General features: G+C 34.5%; 1 protein-coding gene across 1 annotated transcript; it reads right to left on the reverse strand.

Annotated features, from left to right (window-relative positions):
- Window positions 1-1,182: 1,182 nt before the first annotated feature.
- Window positions 1,183-19,711, reverse strand: LOC111050208 (DNA replication licensing factor Mcm7). Its single transcript, XM_039440193.1, has 14 exons — window positions 19,484-19,711; window positions 18,934-19,037; window positions 18,203-18,343; window positions 17,316-17,446; window positions 14,977-15,157; window positions 13,459-13,628; window positions 11,834-12,005; window positions 11,204-11,396; window positions 9,577-9,719; window positions 8,280-8,399; window positions 6,652-6,866; window positions 5,156-5,347; window positions 3,653-3,823; window positions 1,183-2,926 (listed from the first exon to the last, which is right to left on the reverse strand). The coding sequence occupies exons 1-14, from the start codon at window positions 19,530-19,532 to the stop codon at window positions 2,725-2,727; spliced, it is 2,184 nt and encodes a 727-aa protein (XP_039296127.1). The 5' UTR covers window positions 19,533-19,711; the 3' UTR covers window positions 1,183-2,724.
- Window positions 19,712-19,734: the final 23 nt, after the last annotated feature.

A 19,734-nucleotide genomic window follows, 5' to 3' on the forward strand; every position in this document is an offset into this window, starting at 1 on the left:
GAAATATTTTAGGTCTACTCGATAACTTTACTGAATAAAAAGGAAAATGTCAATTTCAAAAATGAAAGGACCTTGCACGTTTTCACACAAATTACTTTCATGGGGTGCTAATTTAATATCTATCTGAAATAATTCAACTTCTTAAAACAATTATGAATATCTTAGAAAAATATTCAAAGATTGGAACTATCAATTCAGAAAAATTTGAGGGTTCTATACAGCATATAAGCGATTATTGAGAACGAACTCAGCCAAGTATGCTTTGGTTACCTAGCAACCTATAAACAGAGCCAATGAGAACTATTCTAGTAGCTGGATGTTAGGCAGCTAAAGCGTGCTTGACTAAGATATTTCTTAAAAATTGCTTATGAATAGACCCTGAATATTATTTTATTTATTCCAATTTTTAGCTTTAATTTATTCATTTCCCATCTCAAACCTTGGCTGTGACTCTTATTTATTGAACTTATTTATTTTTAACGATAAATTATTTATTTAACTTATTTTTATACTTTTCAACGACTAATATTAATTTATGAACGATCTGTTGCTTGAACATGATTTTAATATTGTGAACAATCTAATCTTGTAAGTCAAGAACGACAACAAAACTGCTCAAAAATAGTTATGGTAATAATAATTGCTGTAATTTATTTATAGAAAGTGTATTTTCGTGAGTTCTAATTTTCATTATTGAGAAATTGCTCATTATTCTTGAATAAAAATGTTTTATAATAAACAGACTTCCCAATTTTTTATCTCCTTCCAAAGTTTCAAACTCCAATGGATGTCAGTTTCCATTACATCCGGTTGCCATTAAAACTTATAGTAGAGAATATTATTTACAGTAGAAGCTTGTACTATGTGTTTAATGATAATAAAGAATTCTATTCTATTCTACATGTTTTAAAATTGGAAAAGTTTTGCTAAGACTTGGATTATTGTGATGGTAATAATGACTTACAGAAAATTGTTTAGTTTACACCAACATTAAATTCCTTCGCATCGTATTATTATAATTCGAAGAAAGTTGAAAAATATTCTATTTTCTAGTTTGGATACTGCATTTAAATTTTTCATGACGGATACGTTTAAAGGTGATTAGGATGAGGTTACCTAATGAGGATAATTTGAGAAATTTTTGAGTTAGATGTTATAAGCACACTTAAATAAAAGAAAATGTTTTTATATCGTCAATATTTTAATACAAAAAACTACACACAATTGCAATTGGAATGGTGTCATACTGTCAGAATGGTACAGTGAAAATTGACATTTGCCTGAACATAGTACAGATTAAATATCCTAAAATTACGCTCTAAATGGTATAAAAATACAATTGATAGTGAAAAATAGAAAATACTCCAAATTTCTTTGGATTCAAATACGTAGTATTACTACTTAATTTTTCTCAAGTCTTATGAGCAGCACTCAACTTTTATCATGAATCGAAAGGATACATTTTTTATAATTATGTGCGAAGTATCTTATAATAATCTTACTGATAAATGAACAATGAACTGTATTAGCCTAATAGCTTAAAATAGTTTTTGTACCAAAGAGAATTTCTAAAAATCCCAAAAACATAACTTGAGTGTAACATCGAATAATATGCAACATGCAACAAAAAAATACATACAACCCATACAACAATTCTATTTTGTAAACAAGAAGTGAAACCCTACATTGAATTCCTGTAACTGTATTTAACAGTCTTCAACAGACTAATTGAATGAGTTTACATCAAATTAACAGTCGTTTGGCCTGGTTAACTTGCCAATCTGGAACTATTCAATGTACTTATAACTTACAAATCATAAAATCTAAATTTGAAAACAAGCAATGAAAACACGTTTTGTATGTATTTCACAATGGGACCATATTAAGGAACACATTCTCAAAAAACGTTGAACCAAAATTCTAGTTTAAGCCATCAATTGAAGCACATTATGATAAATGCGTCCATACATTGATTAAACGGGTTTAATAGTAAAACCAACTTTGGAGAAAGCGAACCTGAATCAACTAATTTTGTAGATTTACAAGGAAATAATGTCGATTCAGCCAGGTTAAGTTGGCAATCTCAAGTTATTTAATGTAAGTTACTTATAATACGCAGGAATAGCTCATACAATAAAACAACTTCGAAAACAACTAGTTGAGCAAACTTTTCATGTTTTTGAAAATAAGCTGCGAAAAAACGTTTTGGTAAATGTTAAAAATTTAACCGTATTAAATCAACCAATTTTGTAGATATAGAAGGAAGTAACAGTTATTCCAACCAGGCTAGCTTAGCAATCTCAAATTATTCACTGAACTTATAATAAGCAGGAATAGCTTACCCATTGAACCAACTTTGAAAGCAACTAGTTGAGAATGTTTGTATGAGTCTTCGACAGAGAATTTTGAACATTTACAAGAAGGTAATAGTAATTCTAGCCTGGTTGACTTGGCAATCTCAGCTATTTAATGGACTTGTAATACGCAGAAATAGCTCATCCAATAAATCAACTTTGAAAACAACTAGTTAAGCATGTTTTTGTGAGTCTTTTACAGAGAATTTTTAGCATTTACAAGAAAGTAACATTTGTTCTAGCCTGGCTGACTTGGCAATCTCAAGCTATTTGATAGACTTATAATATTAATTACTCATCCAATAACCCAACTTCAAAAACAACTAGTTGAGCATGTTTTAGTGTATCTTAAATAGAGAATTTAGTAGATTTACAAGAAAGTAACAGTGGTTCGAGCCTGATTGACTTGCCAGACGTTGAGTTCTTCATACTCTTCCACACACTGATCGACCAGGTCAGGTTGATAACCCTTTTTGGCGCAGTATTCGCGAATTTCTGTCAACTTGACAGTTTTTCGACTCCCCGCCACCTCCCTGGCCAGAATGAACACACGGTCGGCAGCTGAACCTCCACTGTTGAAAAAGAGAAAAACAATTGAAATTACAAAATAAATCAATTTTTAGACACAAAAATGAATAATATTGGAATCATCCCTCATCATGAGGGATCATCAAAGCACTCAAAGCATCATCAAATCACTCATGATTTGATCATCATCACAACCTACGAGCCTAACACATCATAACCAACTTACGAGCCTAAAGCATAGATGAAGGATAAGTAAGTATATAACTATATATAGTATATAGTATATAAGTATAGTATAGTAAGTATAGTATATATACTATATATAGTATATAGTATATATAGTATATAACTATATTATTCTTGTCTCTGCCTAAAGCTTATGTGCTCAAATGTTCTAAAAATGTGCAAAAAGTTCACCATCATTTTTTTGTAGACAAATTCAGAAGATATTCTTATCATTTGTTGTGAGCATTAACAAATCTTTATTGTATGCTGTTTTCATCGTTAAAAACTATGAGTCGAACGTTGAACCTTATTCTGTGAAATGTTAATTAGATGAATTCAAGCTTCCACTAGTTCAATTTTTATTGGATCAATTCAAATCCTTATGGCCAGTTGCACGAAAGCCTATGAATTTCTTCGTAGAATAATATAATATCACAAAATAAATAATGGAAAATTTATAAATGAATAAATAATTAATGAATGACTGAATGAATAAATGAATGTATGGTTAAAATGTGGAGTTGTGGAGATGTGTGGAGACTCACCCAACATCCTTGGCCTCAGCATGTCCAAGACTGACTTTGGACATTTCCAGTAGACGCATGGCCTCTCCGACATCATCCTTCTCCACCTCATTGGCCAGCCTCAGACGCGCAAGCGCAGTCGACAGGCGCAGAATAGCCAAAAGGTTACGCGCTGATGTGAACGTCATGTCCCTGCAAACGCAAAAATTGATGAATAAGTTTTGAAAAATGTTGATGATGGAAACATTAAGATGCAAGATGTAATCAATCTTCTTCTTCTGCTAGTGCCTATTCGTTCCGAATATTGGCGATCAGCCTGACTATGGTTATCTTATTTACAGCCATCCTGAAAAGTTCTGTTGTAGTTTTGGAGAACCAGGTACGCAGGTTTTTCAGCCATGATATTCTCCTTCTTCCCGGTCCTCTTCTGCCATAGATCTTTCCTTGGAGAACGGATTTCATTTGGAGAATTGATTTACATTTTATGTAATCAATATCACGAGTTTATTTGGATAAATCACATACATGTTTTAGCACCTATGCTGCCATCTTGAGATTGATGATGACAACATTGGTGTTGAAACAATGAATGATAGCACAATAGCAATATAGTAATCATAGCACATATTTATTTAGAGAAAAAAACAAACATGTTTCAATATTTAATAAACTAAAGTAAAATGTTTTATTATAGTAGTTTATACAAGTTTTATTATGAGGATCTTTAATGCACGAGTTAAATGAAACAAAGAGATGTAGAGTTGAAACAAAAGTGAGCGAGCGTAGCGAGCGAACGCGTGTCACGAGTGCTTCAAAGATCATATAAAACTGTTGTATAAACTATTTTATCTGCGACCTTCCAAGCAAAGTATCACATTGCTGACTTGTTGCAAAAGGTTAGAAATCAACCAACTAGCCTGTATGGTAAACATATTGAAATAACAATAGGTGAAAAGCTAATCGGAGAGAGTGAACAGTAAACTTAAAATACTGAAAACTAGACAAAACTGGAAACTTGACGAATTAAAAACTTGACGAACTAAAAACTTGAAACCTGATGAATTGAAAACTTAACGAAATGAGAACTTGACGCAATGAAAACTTCTTAAACAGATCATAACGGATTGAAAACTTATCAAAATGAATACTTGATTTAGTGAAAAATTGATGATAATTACTGCTGCTGGTCCTTTTTAGGGTCACTGAAACTTTATAACTGAAACATGGTTGCCAGCATCAGAAATCGTGTTTTAATGTTGATGCCACCAGCATCGAAAACCGTGTTATAATTTTAAAGTCGTTGAATAATGCTCACATAATAGTATAGTTTTGAAAATCCATTGCGAAAAAAACCCCTGTTATGGGATTGAATGTAATGTAATGTTTACATTATAACATGGTCGTCGATATAAAATTCAATAACATTCCATTTGAATACAATAAAACGGTTCGTTGAATGCAATATATACAATAATCTACCATCAAATAAATTAACATTTTCTATGAAATTTGTTTCTGAAATACCTGTTGTTCCTAGCTTCCTTGCGCATCTCAACGTAGGCGGTGACAATGTGATCGGTGAGTTCGGGTGGCACAATGGGGTTCTTGTTCTTGCACAAGTCGATGTAGCGGCGAATCAGCGACATCTCCAGCGCCTGGAACTCGGCGGGAGGTTGGCAGCAGTGCTTGTGCACGTATGTTATGTGTTGGGCCAGTCTGCACAACACAACAAAATTAATAACATTTTAGCGCCATCAAGCAACATTGGTATTAGACAAAATCAAACTTAATACTAGATTTTCAAGTTATAAATTACAGAAGTAATTTATAGAAATAAATCAACAATTTTCATTTTATGAGTAATGAATTTATTACCACCACAAAGAATTAATTTTAATCATCGGTCTAATATGGGTTGGCATCTGCACAACCAGACAAAATAAACACAATAAATGAATAACATTTTAGGCTAGGCGCAATTAGTCAAGACAAGACAAGACAGATGACACACGTTTAGTCACAATGCTTCACATAAATGCTTGTGACGCAACTCAAACTGATTAGTCATTCAATTAGACATGTCTTCACAAGCAACTATGTGAAGTATTGTGACTGAACGTGTCTGATCATGTCTTGTCTTGTCTTGACTAACTGGTGTGCGCCTAGCCTTACTGTCATCAAGTCAATTGTTAGTTGTATTGTCATTCTATTCCTCACCGTATTATTCGTTACATAAAAGCAAGAATCGACACTGTTTATTGTCATACATAACAATCTAAGGCCCGGTTGCTTGGTCAATTATTAAATCTAATAGACCATTAACCATATAGATTTAATGTTCTATTGAATTTGATAAATGTTCTGGGAATCGGGCCTAAAACATAAAAACATGATACTGTATATAAGGGAGGTTCAGAAAGTTCATAGAATGTGCATAATATCTACTTCTCTACATCTACATCTCAAGATCTGTACATAATCAACAGATCTACATCTACATATCTACACATTTTTAAATATGTAGATGTAAAATGGCAATTGATAAAATAGTTACGTAATTATCGTATCATAAAATAGGTATAGTAATAATTAGTATTGGGATTTGCAATTTCTTGAAATTATCTAAGAATTTATTTATTTGTTTTACATTCCTTAAAATTTAAAACAAATATATGCTAACAAAAAGATAAATGTAAATCCATAATACACAAATCATATACATGATGAGAAAAGGACCAACAGGCCTAGCCCAAAACTGTTCCCTCTCCGAATTATGATAGAAGTATGTCCGAAAAGTAGGTTATGTTGCTTCACTTGAACAATATCATGAATAATTATGTTTGATGAATTCACATTTGGAGAATTGTAAAATTACGTGAAAAACTAAACATGAAAATTCCTTTAAAATCAGAGAACTTTAACAATTATAACAAATGTTTGATAAATTTCAATTTGTAAAATTATGTGAGAAACACGAAAATGACTTTAAAAACAGAGAAAATATTGTGATGTTTACTGACTTGAGATCATTATCACGGTCGGGCCTGTCCTGGATGAGCCAGAGCAGGTCGAAACGGGAGAGCAGAGCGGCAGGCAGCTGGATGTTCTGCTCGACCGAGCGATTAGAGTCGTAGCGACCGAAGGCCGGGTTGGCTGCTGCCAGAATGCTCACGCGCGCGTTCAGACGCGTCATTATGCCCGCCTTTGCGATCGAGATCGTCTGCTGTTCCATCACCTAAACATCGATCAAATCACAATTGATTAAATAGTAATCGATAAATCACAATCAATTGAATCACAATCGATAAAACCACAATTGACTAAGGCCCAAATTCACCAAAAACGAAAACTATTTTGAGCGGCAGTTGGTTCTAAGGCGGGATGCACACCGGAGAAACGCATTTCGTGAAGCCCTCTTTCATGAAACTTGTTTCATGCGATCCGTTTCACTCGCGCATGCATACAAAAGAAACGTTCCCTGCTTAATCTTATCAGTCGATTGCGAGCAACTTTCGTTTCACGTTTCCTGAAACTTTTTTCACGAAACGCGTTTCTCCGGTGTGCATCCCGCCTTAGTCAGATGATTTTGAATTGATTTTGTAATTTATGATTTTTTGTTCATTTAGAATCGACGGACGCTCAAACAAAATTTTCGTTTTGAAGAATTCGGACCTAAATTACAATCGATCAAATCTAAATCGATAAAATCAAATTTATTCACTCGAGATCCATACAAAGTATTCACTAAAATATAGAACAAGTTTCAAGTGAACAAGATACTACTCACAAAAAGTACAGTAAGTTACTGGCCTTTGTTCGCAAACAGTAGCTAGATTCAAAGTGTTATATAACAGACTATGACCCGGTTCCACAAAAGTCGGTCAAATTTTAATCATGATTAATTCACGAGAATCAATCAGATAAGGCTTTTTCGAAGAGAAGGCTTCTCTGTTTGGTTGTTGTGAAATTAATCATGTTTGAAATTCAACCGGCTTTTGTGCAAACGATGCTAGATATTTAAATTATCAAGTAATAGGTATTGCTGAAGATGTAGAAAAATGAGTTAGTAAAGAGGAGATAGAAATTCAAGTGTGATGTATTGAAGATGATTGCATATAAAATGCTAGAGTTCACTTTTTCAGCTTAGACTACAGTCAGCTACACCGGTGCACACTAGTTAGAAATTAGTGATGATCAGAAGTCATTTAAAGATTAGGTTATTGCTTTAAAATTGCAATATGCTAGTATTATTCAGAATTATTTGTTAATTTTAGAATTAAATATATGAAACTGCATACACTGGACTTTCGGAAAACAGCAGGAGCTGCACGTACTGAAAACTGGACGTACTGATCTTGCCTACCCGGGCTGGTTAACTGAATCTTGATGAAGTGAATTTCATCCCTTGTGTCAACTTTGCTAAATATGATTTACGAGTTGAAAAACTCACATGAAGTAGGTTTAAAATGACGGTTGATCTATTTCATCATGTTAATTTTAAACTGAAAAATTTTCAACTATTTGGACTATGTGTAACCTTATCTAAATTTGGGAGAGGAATAGCACAAGGTTGCCTTATTTTTTTCTGTCCCTATCATTTTGATGATGTACTTATTGTATGAATCAATAAAGAATATAGAAAACAAACCTCATGAATGGCAGTACGGTCATGGTCAGCCATTTTGTCGAATTCGTCAATGCAGCAGATGCCTTGGTCGGCAAGAACCAGTGCTCCACCCTCGAGCACCATTTCGTTAGTCAGGGGGTCCTGTAGAACAGAAAAATATGTTTTTTAGCGACAGTTTTAGCATTAGGGTTAGTTCTTCTCACCCAACAAATGCGTCAGCTAACGACGCCACAGTCTGATTGACTTACTTGCCGTGTTCAAGCTTGGCATTTCCGAATTCCACAATCACTTTGCCAGCACCAGAGAATCGACTTCAACTCTAACGACTCGTTATTAATTCGTTCAACTAGGAAACTAAATTTTAGTAAAATATTGTCAAATCCTTATACCCCTTTCACAGGAGGTCACTGGATGAAATATATTAAACTTTGAAACTTAACTAAACTTGTATTAGATTTTTGGGGTCAAAACAGACAAAAATGAATAGCAATATTCAATATCATCATCATCATCATTGGTTCGACAATCCAAAGCGGATATTGGCCTCCTCTAACATTTGCCTCCATTCTACTCTACCCATGGCAGCACGCCTCCAATTCCTGACCCCAACAACCGGCAACTGCATCCACCCCAACCTTGGTCTACAAGGAGGTCTTCTACCTTCAATACCTATTCAATATATCAGAGATTTAAGTAAGACTTTGGATACAGTAGTAATGGAAAAACTTGTCCTTATCGTGTTGGATTTGATGAATGCGGAAAAATAAACTGGTTTGATTTGGATTATTCAGTTCTCCTCCTTAAAACCAATTGTAAATATTGAATAGCATTATCCAATATTTTAGAGTAAAATATGACTTTGCATAGTGATGGAGTACTTTATTTTTATCGTGTCGGATTTTATTTGATAATAGTTATTCAGTTTTCACTGCCTTCTAACGCAATTTCAATGATAAAGATACTTCAGTCACGAGAATAAGTTTAAATCTGAGATTGATACTTCAATCAATCTCTTTATTCAAGACGTACAATGTATATTATACATAAATACTTCATCTATATTAAACAACAATTACAATTCAAATACATACAACCAAGAAGGATGAAAAGAAACACAAAAAAAGTAACAATAATAGCCAAGGTAGGTATCCCTATTTCCCCCGATAAATTAAAATTGTAGATATGTTTCTTTTTCAACTATCACTAGATATGAAAGCCAGTACATGTCAGAGCTTCAGTTGAATGAATGAATTTATGGAATAGATTATGAATGAATTTATGGAGTGAATTTTATGAATGAATTTAGTGAATGAAGTACCTTCATAACAGCTGCCGTGAGACCCACTCCTGATGAACCTCTTCCCGTGGTGTACTGACTGCGTCTGGCTAGACGTTCAATGTAGGACAGCAGTTGGGATTTTGCCACTCCCGGATCTCCCATTAGGCAAATGTTGATGTTACCTAGGCAAAAGAAAATAGATTACAACCACCATTGGAAAATATTACGGTAATTTCGAACACAATTCACTCTAACCATACCTCTTTTGCTTCCTTTTCCCCCTCTCCAAACTTCTGTACTTCAGCTCAATTCTTATAATATGATTTTTCTCTCGATTTAGTTCAATCTTATAGTGAGTATTCCATCTTTATGTTGCTGCTCAGAAACCTTCTCACGTTTAGCGTGACCATATTTGTAATATATTATTTTGAAGAATAAAATGATTGATTGTCGTTATTTCTTATTTTTTTTTGCTGAGGATGGTGGTCTTTTGTGAACTAATGGACATTGTGTTATGACCCATACACGCGCGAGACCTTGGCTTTCATTAATTCAAAAGCAAGGATAAGTGAATATTTCAAAAGCATCCATACAACGATGCCAAACCTCGAATTTCTTTGAAATAAATTCCAATTTCTATTAAAAATCCAATCATTTATTCAAATGATAAAATGTTAAGTTTTATCATTGTTAATAAGTTGTTAACTAATAAGTTGTAATTATATTGTTAATATAATGTTAATAAGTTTTTTATAAAACTTGAACTTAACTTATTTTATAAAAATAAAATTATCTCTATAAATTCAAAATCTGAAATAGAATTTACAATTTTTTCAATCCTGATTCAAGATTTAGCATCGCGGATGACCTACTGAAGATTTGACAATGATGTGGAGTTGGAAAAGGATAGAGTTACAGTTTTTGTCCAATAACGAATGTGATAAGAGATGATGAATGTTAAACGCTAATCTCACTTTAAACTGTAGATGGTTGAATCTGGAGAAAAAACTCCGTTACCAGAAAGTCCAATTCACACAGATGTGGCATATTGCAAGGGCGTGGCACATAATTTTTTCACTCTTATATAAACATATGTTCCAATGCAAACAGAAGCGACAATGGGCCACTTCACTTCCGTGGGCATTGGACCACTACCTACGACATTGGATCATATTGGAACTGACTTGATAATCACATCATGGCCAAAACATGTCGAAAATAAACAATTAAAAAAAGAATACTTCGATTTTTATTTTTTATTTCTATTCAAGAGTAGCCCTAATAAAAAGACTCATTGGACCTATAAGTTTATAAAGGAGTGGCGTGGAAGTGACAGAAGTCAAAACCACTTCTGTGTGAATTTGACCTGAGACTACTGCAGTTCCAAGCTTTTTCTCATGTTGGAACCACCTATAACAACACATTTTCTCGTCACTAAACCATACGAAGCAATACGTTTTGCAACGTTGAATAGTGGATGACAAACCTCTAATCTTCATGCCATTTGGATTGCCACTTCTGTGTGAATTTGAACTGAGAATGCTACAGTTTCAAGCTTTTTCTCGTGACTGAACCATCTATAGCAAAATATTTTGTGTGTTGAATAATCGATGACTGAACCATCTATGGCAATAAATTTTGTAATGTTGGATAGTGGATGACTTACCTCTGATTTTCATGCCACTTGGGTTGCGGTCGACCCCGCCCACCAGCAGCAGAAGCAGTGCCTTCTTGACGTCCTCGTGGCCGTAGATCTCAGGCGCCAGACTGGCAGCCAGTTTCGAGTAGAAGTTGGCAGATAACAGCTGATTGATCTCGAACTCGGTCAGCTCTCCTCGGCTGGCTTTGTCGTCTTCAACCTAACAACATTTTGAACAATTATTAATAATATCTAGTTTCAAGTTGAACTAGCAGATAATCCTGATTTATCAATAGTAATAATTTAAGAATAGAATAATAACTGAAAACGTTGTCTTCATTCACTTAGTTTTACTTTTGGTTTGAATTGAACAATACAAATAATTATTATTTTATAACATTAACTAGAAAGTAGTATAATGTATAATGAAATAATTTTTCAAAACTAATATACAGATAAGGACTAATGAGAATATCCCTATTTGTTCGGTTCGGTGGCGGGCAAGAGTTGAAACAAGTCTGACTGCTGTATTCCTAATTATAAAATTACAGCTTGCTAGGCTCTTGAATCAAAAAACTGGTTGATCAATATTATTGTTTTTTCAACCATCATAGATTTTCAAAATGTTCTTATTCAAACAACACATGTTAGGCCTACCTTGCTCAAGCACTCAATGCTATGCGCCTCCAAGTAGGTGTCAGAGAGGAGGCCTTGAGTCATCTGCCGGAATCCTTGCCGCACCAGTGGCAAGTAGATGCCAGTCACCGCCACGTGGTCACCGGGCAGCGCTTTGCGAGTCGTTTCACCGCGACAGAAGATCGTCAACGATCTGCCAACAAAACGTTGTTCAGTACAAATTGCAAATAGAAAATGATGTTCAAGATATGATATTAAATTGAATAAATTGAATTTCTGCCTATATTTAATCCTACGAGGGTGAAGTTAGGACACAGCCGGCCCTCTCAAACCCTCAAGATATTCATAGTCACAAGAGTATGTTTCAAATGGTCAAAGTGTTGAACCGAATGATAAAATAAAAACTATTGAACCTATAGATAAAATATAGATTCATTAGTCTATTAGATTCAATAATGGCCGTTTTCACCAAGCCCAGTTAATACATTAAGGGCCGGTTTCCGAGCTCGGGATTTGGCTAAGTTCTAGACTTTAAACAGCTGGAGTCAGAAAATTGGCTTTCCTAAACGGGGCGTAGTCATAGTAACGTTTGAATTAAGTTTCAAAAAAACTAGAAAATTAAACACAAAATAAAATAAAGAGAAAATAGTGTAATGTTTCAGCTATTTTGAACTATTTAGAGATCTTTAATTTCGTCAAGGAAAATCGTTTCCAATTATAGAAATGAGAAAATAAAAGCTGCGACTACTGTTATAAAAACTGCGACTACGCCCCGTTTTGGAATACTAATTTTCTGACTACAGCTGTTTAAAGTCTAGAACTTAGCTAAATCCCGAGCTGGGAAACCGGCCGTAAAACATTTCAAGAAGTTATTGTTATTAAACGAAAATCCAAATTAAATGCTATAATTACAGCTTTTAATTTGGATTTTCGTTCAATAATGATTCATTAGCATATGAATAATTGCAATATCTCAGTAATTTCCTTCCATTTCGAGAAGTTTTTGAAGAGTATGAAATTTGTTTGAGCTTTCGAAAATAATTAACTTGAGAAGGAAACGTGGTCAAGCCCGGTACGATTTACACTGGAATTATCCAGCAGCTATTCGCATTTGACAAATCATAAATAAATGTTCCAGTGCACTTGCAAATTGTAACCGATTTTATGCCTAGTCCACACTATTGCCCACTCGCTTGCCAAGTCGCTGGCCGATCTGGTAAGCTTGACCACTTTGGTCTTGCCATCCACACTGCAATGTGACCATTTGTGGAAGCTCGGCTGCCCACTCGCCTTCGCTCGACAAGACTCGGAGCGATGGCAAGCGAAGGCCAATGAAGGCGAGCGCTGGCAAACCACCCATCCACACTCTGACACTCGTCGTCATTTGTAAACATTGGGCGATAGTGTGGATCCGGCATAAACATGTTCAAATGTCTTTACCGAGCTTGGTGAGACCAAACATTCATGACCTAGAGACTAGGCCTAAGAAATTAAATTGTTTTCTAATAAACTGGTAAACTTCTTTTCATTTTTTCCAAAATGCAATTGGTTTAGATCAATTTAAAAATTATAATTCAATTAATTATGATTAATAATTAATTAAATTTTATTCTTGATACGATAATATTAGTTTCAGAACTAGTTACCTTGGAATATGACCGACAGGCACATGTTCGCTGTGTTCCTGAATTTTGATTTCCTGAAATTTGACAAATTTGGAGCCACGCGACTGTAGGTAGAGTCGTCCGCCCGACTTGTTGACTCGGCAGTCTTCGCTGGGACACATCACCACTGGCATGAAGCTCAGAGAGTTCACCTGAACACAACCAAAATCAACAATTATTACACAATCTCAATTTGCTTGTATTGTGATCGATAACAAACAAATACATCCAAAGAACAATTACAACCATTTTCTAATTTCTAATTTGTGTTCCCTATAAAGCTGGATTCGTACATAACAGTGACAGTGAACAGTAAAATACAATTACAAAGAGTAATTATTGGACTATTCCCACGCAGCCCATGATTGAGTAAAAATTATACCATCAGAACTGGGAGTTACTGTCACTGGGAGTTGATAAGTGTTCACTGTACTGTTGAGTGGAGACACTCGAATATTATAATAAATCAATATTGTTTGGTAAAGATTTTTTTCTTGTTGCTTCTTCCTTGTTGATAAATCTTGTTTTTTCCTAACCTACGAATGATTGGACAACTGCGCGGAGGTACAAAAGGAAAGAGCTACCTGCTTTGTCTAATGACAAACAAGGGTAGAAAACCAATGTTAATCAGGTGCTGTGGGGAAAGAGGGGGGGGGTTGAGGAATAGTATAGGAGTAGAATAAGACTGTATTAAACGGAGGACCAGAGGAGGGATGAGGATGGCAAGGAACACGGTGTTGGAGAAATAATGAAATTGATAAATAAATTGAAATACCTTGAAATTGTTCCTTATCACCATATATCTTGTTGAAGCAGAAGCTTTGGTGTGGCCACACGAGATGCGTTGATGATGATTTTTTGTAGCACTTTAATGTATTTCACTAGTTAGATGTAAAGAAAGGAAACGAGGTGGAACAGTATTTGCGGTAGGGATGCGGTATGAGTTAAGAAAGACAACCGGTATAATAATATAACACAAGAAGAAACATTAGATAACAAATACTATAATAATAAAATATACAATATTGTGGAGCGGTTTTATACGAAGGAGGTTAGTAAGAAGTTCAATTAGATGCTTCTAATGCGGTGACGACATTACGACTGACCAAGCGGTCGGGGTGGCGCCACACGAGCTTGCGCCAGATTACAAAATCTCAAATTGTTTATCAGAGATTGACAATGGTGTAATAACCGAAACCGGTCTTTCTAATTTCAATAAATCAGTGGTTTTTTGACAATATCTTAGTCTTTTTCATTCAAGATTACAGAATAAAGGGTTACTGCGCACCCAAATCTATCCCATCAAACCAGTTGAGCGCTGGCGGTAAAATAACATCTTATGAATTAGCTACTCTAAGCTTACATTAAATAATAATACTAAATACAAAACAGGTGCTGACTTTTTAACTTGACTATAGTCTAGAGCAATAACTAAATGAATAAGTGAAAGAATGACTAAATGAATGGATGAATTAATGTATGAGTGAATGAGTGACTGACCGGCTGATAGGTCTCGGCACCGCAGTGGTCACAAGTGTATGTGGCGACCACCATCATGGGCTTGACCTCTGTGGAGCGGGTCACCACCCCCCGCACCGTCACCAGTCGCCCAATGTAGGCCGCCTTCACGTCACGAATTGGAATCACCTTTGCCACCGCCGCAGCTTTGAAGTACACTTCGCTGAAAAACCAGCCAAAAATCAACTAGATAGCCTACACTCTATGATGTGTAATCTTATCCAAATTTGGGAGTAATAGCACAATATTACCTTATTTTTCTCTCCTTATCATTTTGATGATGTGCTGATTGTATGAATGAATAAAGAGAGAATTAAATATATTATCACACTGCAATTCTATTAGCCAGAGCTATTCATACTATTTTATTATGCCAGCAACCAACTTAACGCTTCAACGGACATTCTCTAGTGACAGACTGATTGTCTTCTGTAACAGGTGACCTGCAAGAGCACACAAGACTACTACCATAGAGAAACATTAGCGTAAGTAGATATCCCATGGTAAAGGGCGTTTATCTCGCAACTATTACTGTTAACTCAAGCCGATTACTGTCGATTTTTACTGTTTTGGCCGGGTGAGAGTGTATGAACGGCACAATATGAGAGACTACTAGCCTCACACAGCTTCACGGGAAAGAACTACGTGGGCTATCGGCTTGAGATAACAGCAAAAGTTCCGAAATAGACGCCCTATAACATGGGATATCTACTTATGCTATTGTTTCTCTATGCTACTACACTTGGAAGTGACTGCCACTGACATTCAGGTTTTCAGATGAACAGTCGTATCGTACAGGTGGAACGTTGCGTTAATGGCTAAGCGTGAGCAGTATTTTTTTAGCCAGCAATTTTTTATACTATTTTATAGAACGAAAATTCTATTTTATTGAGCTCACAGCCGACAAAATACTGCCGAATTTCATGTTCTTCAAGGCTGCACTCACACTGGCGCTACTCAAATCGCTGAGCGACTCGACACTCTCGGTCAGTCAAAATTAGCCATCAGGCAAAAAGAATACCATTTATTCGTATGGGGGTGTTCATGAATAGACAGAAAGTTCAGTAGAAAAAACAAACCATTTGAAACACATTGACCAATATGAATAAAACCAGAACAAATGCTCATGAGCAAGAGCATGGAGCATAAGGTTTTGCTCATGAGCAAAAGGTAGAAGCAAAAGCATTTGCTCATTTTTATATGAATAAGCTTTACCTTATACCCTTACCTTATGCTCCTGAACTCTGGAGCAAATGCTCACGTATTTTAGAGATTTTTCATCAGCTGATTCACTTTTGTAGCCTTACTTTGTTTTTATAGCTCACGGAAGCGCTAAATATGCAAGTAGGGTGCACCGCTTGTGTTTGCGTCGTCTGCTCTGTTTTCTATTTATGAATAGAGTTTTAGGTTAGGCCTAGTTGAGTTTATAATTTTGAAATAATATCGTGAAAAATGTCATCTCTATGATAATCTTCAGCATATTCTTATAATATCAATAGCCTTCTTATAATCGTCCACACTCTCATCTTCTTAAATGCCTATCTTCTATTTTGTGATGGCTATCTTTATAACAGGTAGCTATCTAATGTATTTATTCTTTTGTAGGGATAATGGTGATATATATCATGGTTGAATCTAATAAGAGTTTTATAGTTCTCAACTATTGGTTGTGATCGTATCTGGTATAGTTTTCTCTTCCTCATACGGATTAGTTGAGCCATTTCACTATGAGCAAAAGGTGATAAGCTGCTCTAGACTAGACTCACCTTTTTTGAAGCATTTGCTTCAAAAGTTGAGCAAATGCTCTAGCTTATTCATACAATTTTGAGCAAAAGCTTTTACTTTTGAGCAAATGCTTAAACTATTTTTTTGATGAGCATGAGCAAAAGGTTTTGCTCACGTTTATTCATAGAAAATGAAGCAAATGCTCCATATTTTAGAAGTATAAGCAAATGCTCAACTTTATTCATATGGCCCAATGTCTTTGTGGAATCGCTAGAATAATAATGAAATTTTAAGAGACCCTCTTAAGTGATTATGATCGACACTTTAGTATAGGGAATATAATCTACACTAAGGGACTTTAGTAGCCTATAGGGAAAAAACTCCTGGACCTTGTAAAGGACACAGGAGTTGGTTTGCCTAACTAGCATACTATGGGACACACAATAAGCTTCGGTTGACGTGTGAGGTTCTTTGAACCTTTAGATCTTTGAATCCGTCCCTTCAAAAACATAAATACATAATCGACACAAGAGTTCCCTGGCATAGCTGTGGAATCGATACTTTACTAATCGATATGATTTACAATCGATACTTACAATCGACACATGAGTTCCCTGGGATAGCTGTTTTCGGTGGGCCGCTGATCCCCTCCTCCCGGCTGCCTCATGCGCTGCTCCATCAGCAGTCGATGCTCAATGTAGATGTCCAACGAGTCTTTGGCAACAACCTTCAAAAACACAACAATTGAAACAGTTGAAATTAAGTAGAATCATGGAGAAAAGATAGCATAAGAAGATATCCCATGGTATAAGTCGTTTATGTTCCAAATTTCACTGTTGAATCAAACCGATAGTCCTAGTAGTTCTTTTCGTGAAGCTTTGTGATGCTGGTAGTATCACATACTGTGCCGTTCTTATATTCTCACCCTAACAAAACAGTAATAATAAACAGTAATCGGCTTCAGTTAACACGGACATAAACGACCTACACCGTGAGGTATCTTTTTATGCTATCTGTTCTTCATGATAGAACCAAGCAAAAAAAGTAAAACAAATCGAATGGCTTTTTCAAGTGGGGACTCCCTTGCTGGTTACTTCATACTTACTTCATACTTCCGTCCTTTCGTCTCTTTATATTCAGACCTGATTTGGTCGTCGTTGATTATAAATGTTTTTTTTTTAAAAAACTTGTCACAAACATTAAAGTTTTTAAAGCTAAACTAACAATTAGCTGGAAAGTTCAACTCGCCTACATGTATAGTTTAAGCCATCAATAAAACCTTACGACTGCCGAAAAGGTCTTTGGTAACAACCTCCAAGAACACAACAATTAAAACATTCAAATTTGAAATTTACTTATATTTTTACCAGGATAGTGGGAAAACAGGAGAAGTGAAAAATTAGTAAAAGTACGTCAATATTGCCGAAAATATTACAACACAAATTGACTAGGAGGAACTTGAAAAATACGGATTTTTACTCACATCTCTATCCTTGTAAGTCGGTAGCAGCTCGAATATAACTTCAGAGAATAGCAAAGTGTACCGCCTTGTATTCGCTACAATAGCTTCGGCCAGTCTAGAGTTATGAGATTCGACATCATCAATCTCTATATAAATTGCAACCTGAAATCAAAATATTACAAGACTGAACTAATCAATGTTCACTTTGAACACCTTTTATTTTTGAAATAGATAACTGTAAACTTAATAATTTATTCATTATTTGATGAGAACATAAGCCTATTTATGAAAGTAGTACCGTAGTGAAAAGTTATTTTAAAAGTCTTGTAGAATCGTCAGAGAAACTGTTATGAATTAACTTTTTAATTTCATTGAAAAACTATTATAATATGAGATTTAATACAGGATTAACAATGACAACACTGAATGGTTGCAGCATACACGTGAGCAATTTGAATTATCAACTTTTCAAGTTGCGATGGAATTGAGACTGTTTAAAATTGATAATGGTTAATGGTAAAACAATTCAAGCTAGTATATCATTATTATATTCAAGTATTTTTCTAGGGCTACTTGAAAATAAAATAATACAACCAAGGATACTAGTATTCTTCATATAATAAATTTATGTCTAGAATAAAATAATTAAGGGTATTGGTAATTCTAGAATTATATAGTATACAGTAAAAATACATATTTGAATACAATCTGAGTATAAGAGTAAGCCTATTAAATAGCTAAACTAATAATACCTGTTCTCTGTGAGCAAGATTTGTGAGTTGTTGTGAATATTTGAATTCTTTCATATCATCGTCATTTTCGACATAGAATTCAATTAGAAAGTTTTTGATGTTTTCTGAAAATCAAGATAGAAAAGAATATCAGTTACATTGAGAAAAAAGAAGCATAATTAAACATGAATAGATATTACGATGGTGGCATCCTACAAATAGGTAGTCTAGCAATTAACTTAATATTGTACTTTTAGAATAATTAACAACAGTTTTACATAAATTTACAATTAAAAGGTGTTTATATTTATGTGAATAGAAAATCATTTAGGTTCAATGACTGATAAATCAACGAACTAAAAACTTTTAGGTCTAACTTATCCTGAAAATAAAATTCAATACATTTTCAAAAATTTGGATTACAATAACTTTGTAACTTTTTCTTTTCAAAATAGAAATGTGTTTAATCAAATAGAATTATGAACTACCTTCAATGATTTTGATACATTAGTAATGACAATTTAATTACACTTCAATTATTTTTACTTAGAAATTTTACATGTTCACCTACCTTTTTCGACAACGTAGTCTGTCACCTTTTTGTCTTTTCTGTACGACATTTCAACTCAAATATTAAACACCCGGAGAACTGAATAATATCTGAAAAGAATAAGATATAGTATTTTCAAGTAAAAATACTAATAAATTGTTTGAAACATGTAATCACAGTAAAAGAACTATGTCTCAGTCACAGGTTTCAAGACAAGAAGAGAGAAGAGAATTTCCTGAAACATAACCTAAAAACAAAGAGAAGCTCTTTTT

Source organism: Nilaparvata lugens, chromosome 13, assembly GCF_014356525.2.
Source record: "Nilaparvata lugens isolate BPH chromosome 13, ASM1435652v1, whole genome shotgun sequence".
NCBI classification, from domain to species: Eukaryota; Metazoa; Arthropoda; class Insecta; order Hemiptera; family Delphacidae; genus Nilaparvata; species Nilaparvata lugens.

Excerpts from the sequence above, each read along its gene's own strand:
- LOC111050208 (XM_039440193.1), bottom strand. The coding sequence starts at position 19,532 with ATGTCGTACAGAAAAGACAAAAAGGTGACAGACTACGTTGTCGAAAAA. Across the intron at positions 19,038-19,483 it reads AGACTACGTTGTCGAAAAAG|AAAACATCAAAAACTTTCTA; the intron begins GTAGGTGAACAT and ends CTTGATTTTCAG. Across the intron at positions 15,158-17,315 it reads AGGGAACTCATGTGTCGATT|CGAAGTGTACTTCAAAGCTG; the intron begins GTAAGTATCGAT and ends CTGGTTTTTCAG.